The sequence below is a fragment of the Microtus oregoni genome, unplaced genomic scaffold (assembly GCF_018167655.1).
Source record: "Microtus oregoni isolate MIOR12 unplaced genomic scaffold, Mior012 000016F_ref0000370, whole genome shotgun sequence".
NCBI classification, from domain to species: domain Eukaryota; kingdom Metazoa; phylum Chordata; class Mammalia; order Rodentia; family Cricetidae; genus Microtus; species Microtus oregoni.
The window spans coordinates 26165851-26183319 of record NW_024543075.1 but is presented as its reverse complement, the minus strand read 5'-3'; the positions used below and the strand labels follow the sequence as shown (position 1 = coordinate 26183319).

Here is a 17469-nt window from a genome sequence, read left to right as displayed (position 1 = left end):
TCCGTGTCCTGTAGTCAGGCATGGACGTCCACCTGTAATCCAGTACTTAACAGAGGGAGACGTGGAGGATGCCAAGTTTGAGGCCAGCCTGGGCTATGGCAGTGCCCATCCTGTAGCTGAGCCAATGTCCTGCAAGTCAGCTGCGCACTTCTGGCTCCTCCTGAAGAGCACGTCCAGATTATACACTGCTGCACACTATGGCTGTGTTTCTCAGCGAGTTTGCGCCTGCCCTTGATGGCTGGTGGCTTTGGGCTGTACTTCCCTGTCACTGGCCAGCTGCCCCGACTGCTGATCTGGAACCCACTGCCTGTGAAAATGTATCCAAGCACAAGCTCAGCTGTGCTCCAGGCTAGCCTGCTTGCCTTGGTGGCACATACTCCAAGTCCCAGCTACTTAGGAAGTTGAGGCAGGATTGCCTGGAGCTAACCTGGGCAAAATACACAAACTCAAAACTATGTGCTTTAGGCATGGATTTTATTCATTTTCACTCTAAAACATTATACATGACTAACTTTAGAAAAGTACAAGTTAAAAATCATTTACATATAAACTCATATGCTTACTTGTTATGAGGCTAAAGTTACTATTGTATATTTGGGGCCAATCTGACAACAGTCCCCACCACCCCAAGGAATTGAGAAAATTGTCTTAAAAAAACAAACAAACAAACAAAATATCAGATGAGGCTGAGGACGTGGCTCAGCTGGTGGGATGCTGGCCAGGCGTGCACAAGCCCCACATAACCAGAGTGTGGTGGTACAGGCCTATAATCCTAGCACTCAGGAGGTAGAGACAGAAAGATCAATAGTTCAGGGTCCTCAGTTACAGGTTTGAGGCCAATATGGGATAAATGAGCCAGTCTCAAAAATAAGAATCAGATACTGAAGAATGTTTCTTGTGCTGTGAACAAGCACCAGAACCAGAAAGTGCTGTGGTATCTGCCTCAAAGCTGCCCATGTTGGAAGGCATCAGTTCCCAACATTGGCCCAGAAAATGCCCAGGGCTCCTGTGTTAAACCCAGGTTAGCCCTGCATTAGGCACACACACCACAGGGCCTCTGAATCCTGTTGCTGACCTGGGCAGAAGTGTGGACTGGAGCAGCTTCCCTCCTGTTAGTGGCAGGCTAGTTTCTGAAAGCCCATCTCCATGGGATGGCATCTACTCCCATTAGTAAGGACATATGATAAGATTCTTAGGAAATGAAAAACAGGGACATTTCCATGTCCTAAGTTCCTGGTTATTGCTACTTTAACAAATTACATGCAGAGTAGCTTCTTGTGGTTTTTATCATCTGACAATTATTGGTCACAACTCACTGGTCCTCTGGGCTAGTTGCTAAGTTGCTTTGTGAGCACTCTGGTGGAAGTTTAGACAGCTCCTAAAGGCGCCCGTGTTCTTGGCTTGGGGCCTTTTCCTTCCCAAGTGACTGTCCATGGCTTCCACGTCTCTTCCAAACGAACCCTGTCACCTTCCAGTTAAGGGATTTTGTGAGGAGCCTACTCAGGTAATCCAAATCTTATTTCAAATTCATCTGACTAGAAATCTTAATTCCCTTCTGCCAAGGGTACTGGGACAGGGGAAGGACAGACGGCATTCTGCCTGTCACAACCTGAGTAGCATGAAGCTTGCAGAGCTGAGTGCATACCCTCCTTTAGGCAACAACTGTGTCTAATTGGGAGATACTTTTGTCAGTCAGGGTATGGAAAGTAGCTCAGGTCAGGGCCTGATATTTGGGTGACCATTGGCAGGTGACTAAGGACAGGATATTGCTATAGAGTACCAGTAACTGGTGAGAAACGCCTGAGAAACAGCCAAGTTCAAGGCCTGTGCTGGGTCACTGACCTCCCACGTTCACATGGGACATTATGCAGAAGACTCAAGTTCTGGAGAAGGTACAAAACATGGAGGTGGGGGTGGGGGATAGTTCAAGCCACTACTGGTAGGACAGGAGCCTAGGTAACAGAAGCACAGCCCTCAGTGCCCACACTGAGTGGCAGAGACAAAGCTGGATTCCAAGAAGGCCCACAGCCTTCTTTGCTTACAGACTCCAATTCTCTCTAGAGAAGGGTGAGCAAATGGAGCACCCGAGTCAGCCCTTCAGCACTGAGATGTGTGTAACAGGTAAGGAAAAGATCTGGGTGACAGCTACCAAGGTGTATGTGGCATGAGATGACAACCCAGCTACCCTCTCCCACCCAGACATGGCCATGTGCAAGATTCTGATGCACTAAGCCATGCTCAAACTGGAGTGTGACTACGGGAGTTACACAGCTGGTCCCCAGTCCTGAGCAAGGCCAGACTGGTCTAGAGCTGTGGTTCTCAACCTGTCATGCTGTGATCCTTTGATACAGTTGTTCCTCATGTTGTGGTGACCCCCAACCAGAAAATTATTGTTGCTACTTCATAACTGTAACGTTGGTGTTAGGATTTGTGACGTAAACATGAGACCCACATAGAGGTCATGGCCCACAGGTTGAGAACCACTGGTCTAGCGGCTGACTTAAACAGGATTCTGTCCTCTGAGAATGAAGGGCTCTTCTTTTTTGTACCTTGCGGTTGAATCTATGAAAGACCAAGTTCATCTGAGGGAGTGGCCTAAACAGGTCTTTGCTAACAGATGTGTCATGGCCCGTGCCAACGGGTCGGGACAGGGTGGGGAGAGGCAGCTGCTTCAGACGGTCTCTCCACTGCTGCCCATGTGGTGGTATGGAACACCTCACCCTCTCTGTGGCTGGCCTGAGGGGCATCTCCCTTACCAGAGGGGCTGATACAGGACCATCCACACAACTGAATGAAGCCATGAAGGTTTCCCAAGAGGCTGCTGAAGTTTCTTTGGCCATAAAGAGGGTTTTCTCCCAACTCCAGAATACCGTGGGGCAGCCTGGAACTGCCTCTGCCAGCTTCCCGACAGCTCAATTACACAACTGCTGAGGATGGAGGATGGAGGTCCCGGCTGAGTGTAGCATCAATCCCTCCACTCCCCACCCCTGCTAGGACTTTTGCCTAAGCGAGAGCAGGCCAGCAATGGGGTATCCGTGTGAAGTGCCACACCAAGAGACAGGAAAATGTCCTTATGTGTGTCTCAATGCCAGACTGCAAGGGCTGGTAGAAGAAAGTCCCATCGTGTGGCTCTCTGAAGCTGGAGCGTCCTGGAGCTTGCTGTGCAGTTCAGGGTGGGGATGGTGCCGGCAGCAGATGAAGCACCTTCCTTCCCATTGGTCCTTACGTTTGACTTCACACAAGTGGTCTAAGGTTGTGTTAACTCACTGTTGAGGATCTCACATGGGTCCACATGTAGGTTACCTGCTGTCCAAAATGCCGTGTATGACATTCAATCCATGTGTAGAAACATCAAATCCAAGCACTGCACTCAGACGGAAGGATGACAGCTGGAAAGCCTCCAGCTCAGAGGTCTATCTCCAGAGGAAAAACAAATTTGTTGGTCCCCATGGAAGACATGGCACAACACTTGCTTTCTCCATTCACTGATCACTGAGTGAAGCTGTGTGATGTACTCTTGATGGCACTTGGCGGAGGTGACCCTGGGCATTTTATTACTTTATCCCTGAACTTAAGAGGTGATGAGAATAGCACCCATTCCGTAATTAGGTTTAAATACATCAATGCAAGGAAAACACCTTAGTCAGGGCCCTGCACATGCCAACAACTGCTAGCTACTATTACTAAAACACTTTCACCCAAGGAGGTGGAAGGTTTAGAACAGAAAATAGGAGGTTTAGCCACTGGTACTGGTTCCTGACATAAGCAGCTTCCACCTGCTCGTCCAAAACTCATCACGAGTGGTCCTCAATATCTGCAGGTGACTGATCCAAGCCAGCTTGGCAGATGGAAAACTGATCAAGAATGCAGTTTTAGGAACAGGGCAATAAAGTTTAATCTTGCAACTTAATAGACTTGGAGGCGTTCCGGTCAATGTAGAAGACCTTGCGAGCCTCAGAGGAGAAGCCCAGGCCAGCCCCACGGCTGTACTTCCAGCTCATGGCCCGATCATAGTCCTGCTGCAGATTCTGCTGGAGTGTGTCTGAAGACTTCTTGTCCAGAGCCATGTTGTGCCTGCTAGTCATGCTGGGAGGGCGGCTGAATGACGGCGACAGATGCTTAAAGCCACCCATAAGCTTCAGGAATTTCAGCTTCTGCTCTTCATTTTCAAAGCCAGCAGTGTCCCACTGGCCAAACTGGGTTCCCTGAGTAGAGAGTAAAGGCTGTCATTGCCCTCGAAGACAAACACCTCCTCTCCCTCAGCCAAGCAATGGACTGTTTCATCCATCCTAATGAGTCCTAACGCTTAATGGGAGTGATATGTCAAGAAGGACCAGCCCGAGAGCCTACCACTGGCTTCTCACAAGGGCATCACTGCACACCAAGCTAATTTGAGCTCTACTCTTTCTCCCAACACATGGTGACAGCGAGAAACTTCACCTCACTTCATGTATCACACACAATACCTCAAAACACAAGCACACCTCACCTGACTCTGTAACACTTCCCAACCTTTCCACAGCCCACCTTGTGTTTTTTGTGTGTGTTCATCCACAATGTATGTGCACACATGTGGAGGTCAGAGGATAATCTCAGGTTGGTCCTTGTCTTCTACCTTGAGACAAAATCTCTATTGATTTTTCTGCTGCATATGCTTGGCTGGCCCTGAGCTTCCAGAGATTCTCCTGTATTGCCTATATTATGTAGTGAGCCTCTGATTTTAAGTATCCATTCTGAGAGGGAAGCTTATTAACACCCAGGAAGTAAACTCGTAAGTCTCAGACAGTCCTTGGAACTTAGCAGATCACAAGGCCCTTTCCTCCTCAAGGTCACATGAGCAGGAAGGACTGCAGACCAGCTGAGCAGCCTGCAAGTTGTGCACAGAACTCCAGAGTTTCAGCTTTCATGAGCTGTCACTCATGCTGAGGGGACTTTTGGCAATGCAGCCACCCTTCAGCTATTCATACTCTTCCAAGTAACACCTCACCCATACTCCTGCAACCCCAATAAGCTAGTTTATTCAGTTTTGGTGGTATCATTACTTTGGTCTGACATTAACTCCCTATCTGGGGTAAGCAGATGTTTGGTTGTACATCAAATAGATCAGTGTCCTACAACAGACTCCCAGCACCTCACAGGAGAGCTGACATCACAGACACTTGTGTGTCTGGCTTTCAAGGGACTTGTGGGGATTCAAACTTAGATCCTCATGCTTGCTTGAGTGGCAAGTACTTTAAGCACCAAGCCACCTCCCTCACCCCTTCCCCCACCTTGTAGCACAGAGCACATCATAACCCTTCCCTCGGTTTCAACACAGCAAAGCTGCCCCACACCACAGCACTCACCAGTCAGGTACTCCAGACAAGAGTAAGGTCAGGACCCAACAGTACACAGAAGGCCCTGTGCTAGAAAACCCACTCCACCTCAGGTCTGCAAGATGGGCAGGAAGCCCAAGTCCCCAAGACTGTGACGCTGAAGTTAAGGCAGCGTGGGATAAAGCCCCACCTGTGTGATCCAATCACAACCACTCTCCCTAAGCCTCAAAGCCCTCTTCTAATGGGCTAACACCCTCACACCAGCACCAGAGAGCAGAGTCAGGCCTTATGCCAAAGCCACAGCACACATTTTTCACCATATCATAGGTCCACAGTGAAGGACTTCTCACCACCTGACTGCTGACCTCCACATGGCCCAAGAGCCAAATGCCAACCTAGCACTCATTTCTAAGTTGGTGTTGGGAGACAATCAGAACAGGCATCACTACAGCTGTCCTAGATGAACTGGTGACATTCTCTCAGCCTCATGTGACCCACGTAAGTGTGGCTTCTAGACTGCAGTTTCTAAGGCAGATGCTGCCTGGGACACCAGTTAGATCCAAGCCCAGGGCTGACTGGGCCTGCCAGTCTGGAATCCCCATCAATGCAGTGGAATTTCCACAAGCAAGTGACCAAGGACACTCAGAATACCTCTGGCTGGCTCCAGGACCCATGCTCTGGCAGCCAGATTACGAGAATGGTGCCTGGAGCACTGGTTGAGTGATGTGACCCTGTCTCGTTTTATTTATTCAATTTGCTATCCTATCAGCTCTGTTCAGCTTAAGAGGTGAGAGAGAAAGAAGACACACAACAAAACTCCAGGGCTAGAGATGCGGCTCAGTTGGTAAAGTACCTGCTTAGCGTGTATAAAGCCCTGGGTTCTATCTCCGGCAGTATATAAACCAGGCCTAGTGTGCATGCACTTGGGAGGTACAGGCAGGAAGATTAGGAGTTCAAGTTCATACTTGCCTACACAGTCTTTGTATGAGGCTACATGAGACCCTATCTAAGCAAACAAAAAGACCTACTCCATCCCCTCTGCCCATCCCCTGAGGCCATAATAGGAGCCCATTTAATAGAAGTGGAAACTGAGGTTCTCCAAGGAGAACATACTAGCCTAGAGAGTGGCAGTCAGTAACTGGCCTCAGGCCTCGCATCCAGATCAATGCTGTCTGTTAGCAGGAGGCTAAGGACAGAGCAGGCGCTACCCCTAGGTGTGGTCCTTCCCTCTCTCCTCCCATATTTACTGAGTACCAAGTCCATGGCCACACCTCCCAAACACACCACAAAACTTTCTGTGCTACCTCCTATTCCCCTTTCTGTACCTAAACTCCACAGTGGCTCCCTTGGGTCACTGCCCAGTAAAAATGTCCCCATGGTCCTGGAGTGAACTAGAGTGACACATTAGCTAGTTCCTGCTATCCTGTCACCAATCTAAGTCCACTCCCACTTCTGGGCCCTGCACGCTAAGGACAGGTACCACCACTCTCCGGGTCTTAGGATAAGTGCCACCTGCTCCGAGAAGCCTTCTTCCTAGTCATCTAGGACAGCATACAAACCCTCCTCCACACTCACCCCCTCCAGGCTCTAGACCAATAGTTTTCAATCTTCCTAATGTTATGGTCCTTTAACAGTTCCTCATGTTGTGATCACCCCAACCATAAAATTCAAATTCTTTTTGTTGCTATTCCATAACTGTAATTTTGCTACTGTTAAGAATTGTAATACAGCCAGGCGACGGTGGCACATGCCTTTAGTCCCAGCTACAGAGAAACTGTCTCAAAAAAAAAAAAAAAGAAAAGAAAAAGAATTGTAATACAGCCGGGCGGTGGAGGCAGAGGCAGGTCGAACTTTCTGAGTTTGAGGTCAGCCTAGTCTATAAAGTGAGTTTCAGGACAGCCAGGGCTGTTAAACAGAGAAACCCTGTCTAGAAAAACTAAAAAGAACCGTAATGTAAATTATCTGTTTTCCAATGGTCCTGTGAAACAGTCATTTGACCCTCACGGGGATTGTGACCTGTCACAGGTTGAGAGCCACTGAACTAGACAGGCTGATGAGGTCCTGTGTACCTGCACACCCAGCACAGGTGGGATACCAGCTAGGCGCTGAGGTTCGGCAGCTGACTGAAGGCAGACACGTGATGTTATGGCCAGGCCCAACAACCTATGTATCCATGGCCCTCATATTTTCTCCCATCTGGCCTACCTTCTCAGAGAGGGTCAGGACATTTTCCAAATCTTGGAAAGACTTAAGGGTCTTGAGTCTTAGAGGCCTGGCCCCCACTTCCATATCTCCTGCATACCCTTAGCACCCTTCATGGGCACTTCTCACAGCTACAAAGAGCCCCTTCTCATCCCATCATCTACAACAGGACAGGAAGCCTAGGTGGCACATCTCAGCGGCGAGCTCCCTAGCAGGGAGACCAGCACCTTCAGAGGAAGTGCAGCTGGCTCAGACCAATTCTGTGCCCAGGCACCTTAGGTTCTAGATGTCAATTCCACCACAGTAAACCCACCGTCCACTTCTTGGGTTCTGAAGCTTCTGTCTTGCCCGACTCACGATCAATCTCCTCTTGCAAGGCCTTCCGCCTCACCTATGCAGGACAAAAGAGGGTGATGAGACCCAGAATCTTTTTTTTTTTAAACTTTTTATGGTTTACTTAACTTTTATTTTATGTGCACTGGTGTGAAGGTATGAAGTGTCAGATCCTCTGAAACTGGATCTTCAGACAGTTGTGAGCCACCATGTGGTTGCTGGGAATTGAACCCAGGTCCTCTGGAAGAGCAGTCAGTGCTCTTAACCACTGAGCCATCTCTCCAGCCCCCGAGACCCAGAATCTTAATGCTGCACAGAGGTAGGGCAGGGGTGCGGGGTGGCAGTTCAAGAGCTTCACTCTGCTACCAAGCATACAGAACACTCTGGTTAATAGCTGGCCCCTGGGCCTGAAACACTAGTCTTGGGCACAATTTCTTGAGAAGTGATTTTCTTGAAACAGAGAGTCATCCCTTTACCAGAACATTTTATAACAGTGATGTTTTGAAACTTGTCCACACTGTAATACCTAGGCCCTGTCTTGTGCATACATATTGTGTATACTGAAGTCAACTTCCACAAGGAAAGCACTGCTTTCTAGAAACAAGGCAGACACGAGCTGGAATCCCAACAATGCTGCTAACCAGCTGTGCAGCCTTGCAAACCTCACCTAACCTTTCTGATCACTGGATTATTCATCTGCAGAAGTGGAAAAGCTCCAGAAGCTTGTGGTCGGGGAAGAAACAGCAGCATCTGTAGCAGAGAAATGGGCACTCTCAGGCTAGGCCAGCTCAGGGTCCTGCTCTACCAGTACCCAGCAGCCCACGGTGTACTGGGCACTCTCGGGCTAGGCCAGCTCAGGGTCTCTGCCGGTACCTTGCCAAGGATTTAGATCTAACTTATTCTCCTTCAGGACTTTGAAATGAAGGGACCTTTCACACAATTCTAAACACAAAATGTACAGAGCTGCTGTAGAGGAGAAACCAGGGAAGAGGGTAACAGGTGAGTGATCACCAAGACAGAGCAGTGAGTAGATAGATCTGCATGACTCCCCCTTCTCAGTCACAGAGTGCAAGAGAAACCAGAAGTGCTCAGGAGTTCAGGCACGACAGTGAGTGTGAGAACTCCAGCTGCTGTCCTCTCGGAAATGTGCTATCTTCCCATTTTAGACACAAGCAACTTTCAGTATTTATGGGAAATAAAGAGACTCAAGGGCCACCCTGAAAGCCTCAGGGACTACATTTAGTAGGCACAGAGAACTACAAAGTCCAAGAGCTCTGCACAGTGCTGGGTGGCTGGGGCTGCTCAGCATTTGGCTGTCTTAGGGGACTAAGGACACCCAAAAGCAGCAAGGGACAGGGCTTGGGAGAATTGAGACCCCATGGTCAGGCCCTCTGCATGGTGTCCTGGGCCACTATAGCATCCCTGGGCCTGCAGTGAGGTTAGGAACTGCCTGGAGGCCAGTGGTTCAGGCCTGCCCAGGAGAGATGCTCCAGCAGCATCCCTCCTCTGGTCCTCCCCTTAGATACAGCACTACAGCAGGTTTGGCTCATCACCATCTCTTCTGGGTGGCTCTCCTCAGACCCCACCCACTTCTAAACATAGCCTCCATCTTCCTTTTTTTCCTAAGGTGGAGATGATGACCTGAGAGGCAGGATTAGCCAATCTGACATAGTGCTGCCTCAGCAGGCACCATGGGGACCAGCTGCCTCCTTCCGATACACCCTCCCCTTGGCTTCCACGGCTGCCTGGAAGGACCCATGCTGATCCACAGAAGAGAAGGGTCAGCAGCCAGTAAACCACAGACTAACACCACGCCCCCACAGCTCCTCAATCCTGCCAGGCCAAAGAGTCAAGGGACATAAAAACGGCCCTTCTCCACAAAGTCTAAATCCCTCACAGGAACCTGCATGTGACAGAGTGGAAACTAGTCTCTCTCAAGCTCCTGAACAAATTCATGGAGACAACCCATGGGTGTGGCTGGGTGCATGTACCTGCTCTAGCTATAGACAGGGTCATAGGACCTCCGTTTTCCTGACAGCCTGCAATGGGTTACATGGGAGGGCCTATCAGGACCCTTAGAAATAGTCACAGCAGTTTTGGGATACCCTAGCTAGAGGTACAGGAGGGTATGAGTTCACCTGCCCCTAGAGGTGGGCCATGGAATCAGCCAAAAGGCCTTCAGAGATCCTAGTCTCTCTGAGCCCAAGAACTTGTAGCGTGATGTGTGCTGAGGGTTCCTAGGGGGTGACAAGAGGTAAAGCGGGGGGCACGGGACAGGCTGGGCCATACCTGATCTATGCAGGCCTCATCCATGTTGCCTTTCTTTTCCAGTACCACCTCCAGGTCTGTGTCCGACTCCTGCAGGAAAGGCAGATATTAACTCAGGCAAGCCCCAGCAGCCCTCTGAGTAAAGTCACACGATCTAGGAAAGAGGAGAAAGCACAGCAGCACTAGCGTCTGCCTCCAAGACAGAACCTCAGTCGACAAAGCCTTGCCCACTTTCCCTTTCATGCATCTCCCAGCAAATGGTGCCATGAAGTCTGATGACAGACAAAGAAGTAGAGGCTCAGAGAGGTAAAGGGATTTACAACCAGATCATACCCTGAAGCTCAGTGACAGGCCAACTCCAATTCAGCTCTCCTGACTCAAGGCTGATGGCCCAGCAGGGGTCTCCCCAGCTATTTTTATCCAAGTCCTAGGGGTATCCTCTAATTGCAAGTCAGGCCAGGGGCAGTACCTGGTCTCCCATGAATGACAACTGCCAACAGCTTTTGCATTCTTTCTTCAGAATGCTGTACATGGCCCCACTGCCACGTATGTGTATATGGGATGACTGGGGGTGTGTGTGTGCGCATGCGCACATGCGTGCATATATGCACTTTCTTTACCTCTCCTTACACTATTACAGGCCTGTGTGACTCAGGAAACTTTGTGGGCTGACTGGAAGATGTGAGGCAGAGGGGATACCTTCCCTGATCTCTTCGGGGAAAGTGATCCTAAAATCAAATAGAACTAGCTTTAAACCTCTGGGTTCCCTAACCCTGAAGTTTGTGTGTTGCATGTCCATGGGTACATTTAGTTGGAGGCAATCAGCGTTGTCTTTTGTCATTCTCTTATCATTGTCTTGAGATGGGGTCTCTCAAAGAACCAGAAGCTAGCTCTTGGAACCTCCCTTCCTACTAGTGCTGAGATCACAGGCATATACTGCCATGCACAGCTTTTAGGTGGTTACTGGGGATTAGAACTCAGGTCCCAGTGGTTACAGAGCAAGCACTCTTACCCACTAACCATCTCCCTAGCTCTGAGTTTCTGAATAAAGAGGAGCATGTCTGATTGACCTAAGTTTACCCAGGACCCACATAATAAAGGAGAGGATGGTCTTCCTCAAAGTGTCTTCTGACTTGCACAATCAAGCCATGTGTGGTCAAACAGAGAGCCTAATGCATGAAGACAAAGCTGGGAGGCCAGCAACCAGAAGCCCTCTGCAAGCCCCAACATGGGACTATCCCTGTCATCCCAACCCATCTGGAAAAGAAGATGAAGGTCAGCAACATCTTACTGACAGCCCTGTCTCCCAAGGTGCTCCTCACTCAGGAAATGGCCATCAGCAACTGCAGGAGGGAGGGCCACTGGGCAATGGCTGGAAGAGCTAGAGAAGCCAGAGCTTGCTCCCATTGAAGACAGTCACTTCTTGGGCTGCTGAGACAATGGAAAATGGCTTTTTGGAAAGGACACACTGGCATCTCCTGACACGCTTAGGGGTCTCCTGAACCAGAAGCAACACTGTCTGGGTGTGTCACCCAACTCTACCTGGCCCCAACTGGGTGACCTCAGACAGATTCTTCAGCCTCACACTGTCCTTATCTGTGAGCTAGAGAGAAGCAGGATGGTTTCTCCATCGGACTTGTGGGTGAAGTTGAGAGCTCTGAGCTTCAGGCACGCTATGTAATCCTACAGACTATAGCTGCAGATACCAGGCTATCTCAAACTATCAATTTTGGAGGTAGCCAGCAAGTGAAAAGAATACAAGCCATAAGACAGTCATGTAAAAACAGACTCCATTTATGGATGGCGAAGGACAACTGTACTTCTTACTAGAGATGCTGCAGGAGCCCCGGGATCCACTGTACTTGAAAACAGCTAATTCCTATCCTTTTCTAGCACATATTCACACACACACAGTGAGGGGCTCCGTAAGCTAAATGCACAAGTGCCCATGCTGACCTGTCTATAGGTACTCACATGGCAACCCCACCAAGCCCCAAGGAATCCTACCTCTTCTTCCTCCTGCCAGTGGTCTTCCTTTACTCCACTGTCTTTCCTCTTCTTTTTCTTCCTTTTCACAGCCAGCCCTTCACTGTCTGGCTGGTCCACCTTTTTCCTGGATTTCACTTTCTTCTTCCCAGGGGCCTTTGGGCTGTCTATCGGGATGTAGTCCAAAGCTTCGCTTTTGAGTGACTTCTTACTTCCTTTCTTCAGGCTGCTCTCTACGGAGACCTTGGCGTGGATCGGGAGGGTATCTCCCTCTTGGTGGGTCTTCTTCTTTTTTTTCTTTGTGCTGTGCTCTCTGGGGCTCCCCTGCTTCCTTTTCTGCCCCAAGGCCGCCTGCTCCTCACCCTCTGTCTCCCCTGAGCATGGGCACAGAGCATCCCCAGCCTCATAGAACCAAGAGTCCTGGGGAGGACAGGCCTCAACGTCCAGAACCTTTTTTTCCTTCCTGTGTTTTTTGGCCTTCTTACTGGCTTTGCTTACTTCCTCAGCACGCTTGGGGTCTGGGGAGGTCTTCAGCACTGAGCCTTGGGAGGTGGCTGGTGGTAAGGACTTCCTCCTCTTCTTTTTCTTCTCTCCACTGAGGCATTCTGCTGACTGCTCACAAACCAGCCTTCTAGGGCTGGGGGACTTTTTCCATCCTCTCTGTGTGGCCTCAGACTCCAGGTGCTCCTCCAAGTGAGCACTAGGGGACTTTTTCTTCTTCTTTCTCTTGCCCAGTGATGTCTCAGGGTCCTGTCCTTCACCCACACTGTTGGAGGGGGATGTGACTCTTGGAGGAGAAATATCAACAAAATAGTCATTATTGTTTAAGACTGAGTATTGAGTCTCCGGTTCTGTGACCTCTGTAACCATCGCCTTCTTTCTCTTCTTCTTCTTTTTCTTCTTCTCTGGGAGCTGGGGGCCCAGGTCTACTTTCTGAGTCTTGGTGACCATTCCTGAGGAGAAAAACAGAAATAATGCCATTTATCATTTTACCCAGTCCCAGGCTGTGGTTCTGAAGCTCTTTATAGTATTTCTCTGAGTGGGGAGCTTGACATGCGGGGAGATGGGAAAAACAGTCCCCATTCACTGGGAACAGGAGGAAAGACATTTAAATGGCAGGAAGTATAAATCCAGATAGCCCTTTGTTCAAAGCCAAACTACTCACTCAACTTGACTCTGATCACTTAACCTCTCTGAATGTCAGTTGCCTTTTCTGGGAGGAAATAACACATCCATCCTGGAAGAGGTGCTGGAAAAACTACAGAAAAGAGCACTGGTGAGACCTTGTCTACCATCTTCCTGAAACCACCAGACCTAAATTCAACAGATCTTTACCAAGTGGCTACCCAAGTCAGCACTGCAGGACCCAACTGTGATCAAGCCTTTGGCTGGCCCCCACAGCTTCCCTTTTACCAGATGAAGCAGAAATTCCATACAGCCTTCCTCACTGACTCCCATTAGACCCCAAAAAGTGGTCAAGTTAAGTCAACCCCTTCCTCTGGCTGATCTAAATAGTGCTACAACACTAGATAGGATAAATTCCTTGTCCATCAATTTTTACCATCCCAAGCTACCTAAACAACATGGCATAGTGAGACAAGCCTCAGCCAGGACTCCAAACACTTATATCCAATGGAAACACTGGTATTCTCCTTCTTGCCTGATAGCATTTGCTTCTCTGGACCTCAGTTTTACCCTCCATATAAAGGTTGAACCAGAAGGTACTCAACTGGGGGCTGCCTCAGTCTGCAAACCTGTTTCACTTCTTCAATTTCAAAGTGATTGCTGAGAATTAATGAATGGCAATAACACTTAGAAACCATGATTACCTAGCTTTCCTCAGGAAAATGGAAGTACTTATGACAAGCGGTTAGAGGCCTCAATATATGGCTTTCACTACAGTCACCAGTCTGGTTCTTGCTACTCCTGGACTAGAGGGAACTTAGAGACAAAACACCAGAAGATTCTAAGGGGGAGGTGAAAATTAGGAGACCAGGAGCGACTCCATCCTGCAGCACTCCTTGGCTTTGAGCTCACAGGCCCCACACAGGACTCAGGTCATTCCTGGCAGCCTCAATGATCTAGGCCAAGACTGAGCTATATAGTTCACGTCCATTCACACCTCGCTCTAGGGTTACGTGGACATTTCTGGTAATATCTAAAGCCATGTATTCATTCCTGTCTACCCTATCGCCCTATGTATTCCTGGAGCTGCTCCGTGCCCGGCCCAGAGCAGGTTGTCCATACTTACTACAGGACCACTACTGATTCAGAGATGAATGCGATCAACACCAGTCATCAAAGCAGGCAGGTGGGGAAAAGACACAGGTCCTAAGAGGAAGGGCAGGCCAAGCGTGACGGCAAGTATGTATGCAATCCAGAGCTTGGAAAGTTTGGGAAAGCAGAGGCAGAGCCTGGAAAAACAAGTTAGAAGCCAGCTTGGTCTACAAAATGTGTTCCAGGCCAGCCAGGGTGCATAGGAAGCTAACACAACCCTCTCTCCCTCCAGCAAGGAACAAAGGCAGCAAGATAGCTTGTTTTTTGTTTGTTTGTGTTTTTTTGAGACAGGGTTTCTCTGTAGCTTTGGAGCCTGTCCTGGAACTAGGCTCTTGTAGACCAGGCTGGCCTTGAACTCAGAGAACCACCTGCCTCTGCCTCCCGAGTGCTGGGATTAAAGGTGTGCGCCACCACCACCTGGCCGCAAGATAGCTTGTTAAGTTTAGGGTTAGGAAGGTCATTAACATGCTTACATTATTTGTTAGGGTATCAACTGCTGTGATAAAACACAGGAACAACAACAACTTGCGGAGAGGGTTTAGGTCATCTTACACTTTTAGGTAACAGTCCATCACTGAGGGCAGGAAGTCACGGCAGGAACCAAAGGAAAGAACTCATACAGATGCCATGGAGGAATGCTGCTTACTGGTTTGCTCCTCGTGGCTAACTCAGCCTGCTTTCTCAGACAACTCAAGACCACCTCCCAGGAGTAGCATTACCCACAGTGGGCTGGACCTTCCCACATCAATTATTAATCAAGAAAATGCCCCCAAAGACTTGCCTATAGATCAACGATATGGAGGTATTTCCTCAGCTCTGAGTTCCTCTTCCCAAATGATGCTAGCTTGTGTCTAGCTGACCTCCAACTAACCATGACAGTGTCCAGTTGTCAAGAAAATGTTTGAACATGGTTCTCTAGCTTGAGCAACAATAGAAGGATGGCGGTGTCAACCCTTTAGACTAAAGTGGAGGGTGATCTGGCAGCCAGCTGCCTCAGACAGAAGCCTTGAAAGTTCCACCGAACGGGAATATGTCCAGGTCGGAGGCAAAGGTGTGACTCTGGCCAACATGGATGACATGAACAGGACTGCAATGATGGTAATTAAGAAGGGAACTGATTGGGCCTCAAGACATACGGACTTTTAGAGGACTGGGGAAGGGGGTTCACACGGGAGAGGAAGATACATTTCCCAAAAGGGCGGTGTCAAACAAGACCAGGATGCTACAGGATTGGGGGGGGGGGTGGTCAAGAGAGAAGGCTGGAAGAAAAAAGTCTCAGGAATCAGCTTAATCCACTTTTAGCTCTGCCCCTAGGCACTCTGTAACATCCTGCTTTCCAGTACGGTAACTGTTACAGGCATCCACTCTCGCCAGAAGTGGAAACGAATCTACACTGCATCACCTAGGAACACATGCTTTCTTCAAAAGCGCTGTTTTGGATAAACGTGGCTACGCCGGCCTGGTCCCGCGCGCTGGAATTATAGACGTGGGCCATTACGCAGGCTCTTAAAGCACTTTGAAATTCCCGCAGTAGCCTCAGGCAGAGTTGGTGTGACCGCCCCCGCAAACATCATAGACCTCGGAGAGGTTAAATCACTAGGTCTCAAAGTCAGCAAGGGGCAAAACACGGATTCGAACTCAGAGGAGCGTGTGCTGCCCTCACGAACCGCAGACTGCTAGCTAGGGTCATTCCCAGGCCAACTTCAAGACGGGAGGACTTCGGGAAGAAAACGAGGGCTGCGGACAGGTTTGGAAGTGTCTTATCTTTGTTCTTGCTCTCTCTCACGGTGCAGGACCCACCAAGTAGCTCGCCCGCGCCACCCAAACTCACCTGGTGCACCCGCAAGCCAAACGACCCCACGTGAGCGCCCGCGCTGCTGCGACCCGGAAGTCATTTTTTCGCTTCTGGCCCGCCCCCGGGAGGGATGTCTACTTCCGGGTCGAGGCCTCACGTCGCCCACGGTTGCTTTGGAAACCGCGTGCATGGCGGCGTTCTGACAGGTGTCCAAACGCAGCGCGCTGCGCCAGGAGGCGGGAGGTTCGGTGGACTCTTCGGTCACTACACGGATGCCCGTGCCCGCAGTGTCGCCCGGGTCTCTAGAAAGGCTCGTGTCGCCCGCGCTGGTCGCCGAGCCGCCGGGGAAGAACCTATGGGAGCAGATCTGCGAGGGTAGGCAGCCGCGGCTGGCCGGGCCAGGCGGGACGCGGGCGGGATCCGCGGGGACGCGCGTTCCGAGCCTCTGTGCGCCAGGCGGGTGACGCGCGCTGGCGGACCAGCCAAGCCTCGGGCCCACACGCGGAGAAACAGGCTGGCGGCTGTCTGGATTCCGGTGCGACCCCAGGCAACAGGCATGCAGGAGGAAACTGAGTCAAGGAGTTGCGTGGTGTGGAGCTTCGGAGTGGTGACGCGGCCACCAGCAGAGCTTCCACTGGGAGACAGGGAATGGGCTCTGTAGACTGGCCCAGGTAATTCCACTGTACGGAGTCAGCGGCCCATTCGGGGCGTACTTCGGTGTGGACAAATGGGTTTTGATCTCTTCTTGCCCACAAGCCCTCCTGAGCTCCAACAAACACAGGCTATCTCACTTGGTCCTTTGTAGCCCACGTACCTTGGTCGTGGGGTCCTGGGATAGCCTTACAGTGAGCACAACAATGGTACGGATGTCGTGATGTTAGGAGACGGAAACACGTAGCCACAATTCCCTGGTTACGAGAAGAGTGTTAGTTTTTCTTAATTCCTAAGCTTTCAGATCTCAAAGCCAAAGACACAGATTCATTCCTAATCATTCTCTGTCACCGTCTTTCCCAGTCCCTACTTCCCCTCTGCCTTTTCTCTTTCCTCACTTTGTTCTGCAGACTGGCCTTCAGCTCATAATGCTCCTGCCTCAGCCTCTCAACTACTGGAAGATTTTCGTTCCTGTTACATTAACTGTCCAATACAGTACTAATAGAACCTTCAATAATCTGCGCTGTTCATTGTATTCGAGATGTGACTTGGGATTGACAGAATCGAAGAACCGGTTTTCTTATTTTATTAAATTTTAATAAACTTAAATAGCAATATATGGCTGCTGCACAGAATAGTTCC

At 49.8% G+C, this 17469-nt stretch overlaps 2 protein-coding genes across 2 annotated transcripts in view; one reads left to right on the top strand and one right to left on the bottom strand.

Moving 5' to 3' along the window:
• Nucleotides 1–1902: 1902 nt before the first annotated feature.
• Nucleotides 1903–16449, bottom strand: Knop1 (lysine rich nucleolar protein 1). Its single transcript, XM_041666842.1, has 5 exons — nt 16213–16449; nt 12126–13057; nt 10140–10208; nt 7831–7908; nt 1903–4205 (listed from the first exon to the last, which is right to left on the bottom strand). The coding sequence occupies exons 1-5, from the start codon at nt 16364–16366 to the stop codon at nt 3894–3896; spliced, it is 1545 nt and encodes a 514-aa protein (XP_041522776.1). The 5' UTR covers nt 16367–16449; the 3' UTR covers nt 1903–3893.
• The window catches only part of Iqck (IQ motif containing K), a 118698-nt gene continuing 117555 nt past the window's right edge, over nt 16327–17469 (top strand). Inside the window, exon 1 of the mRNA XM_041666849.1 lies at nt 16327–16551. Within this exon, the coding sequence (XP_041522783.1) occupies nt 16449–16551 (103 nt within the window). The 5' untranslated portion in view covers nt 16327–16448. The remainder of the gene's footprint in view (nt 16552–17469) is intronic.

What these genes read in the sequence shown, in the direction of transcription:
- Knop1 (XM_041666842.1), bottom strand. Translation starts at nt 16,366, where the DNA reads ATGCACGCGGTTTCCAAAGCAACCGTGGGCGACGTGAGGCCTCGACCC. An exon ending in ACTGGCAGGAGGAAGAAGAG is followed by an intron (nt 10,209 to 12,125) that starts GTAGGATTCCTT and finishes CCTTTCCTGCAG; the next exon opens with GAGTCGGACACAGACCTGGA. An exon ending in CAGAACCCAAGAAGTGGACG is followed by an intron (nt 4,206 to 7,830) that starts GTGGGTTTACTG and finishes CTCTCTACTCAG; the next exon opens with GGAACCCAGTTTGGCCAGTG.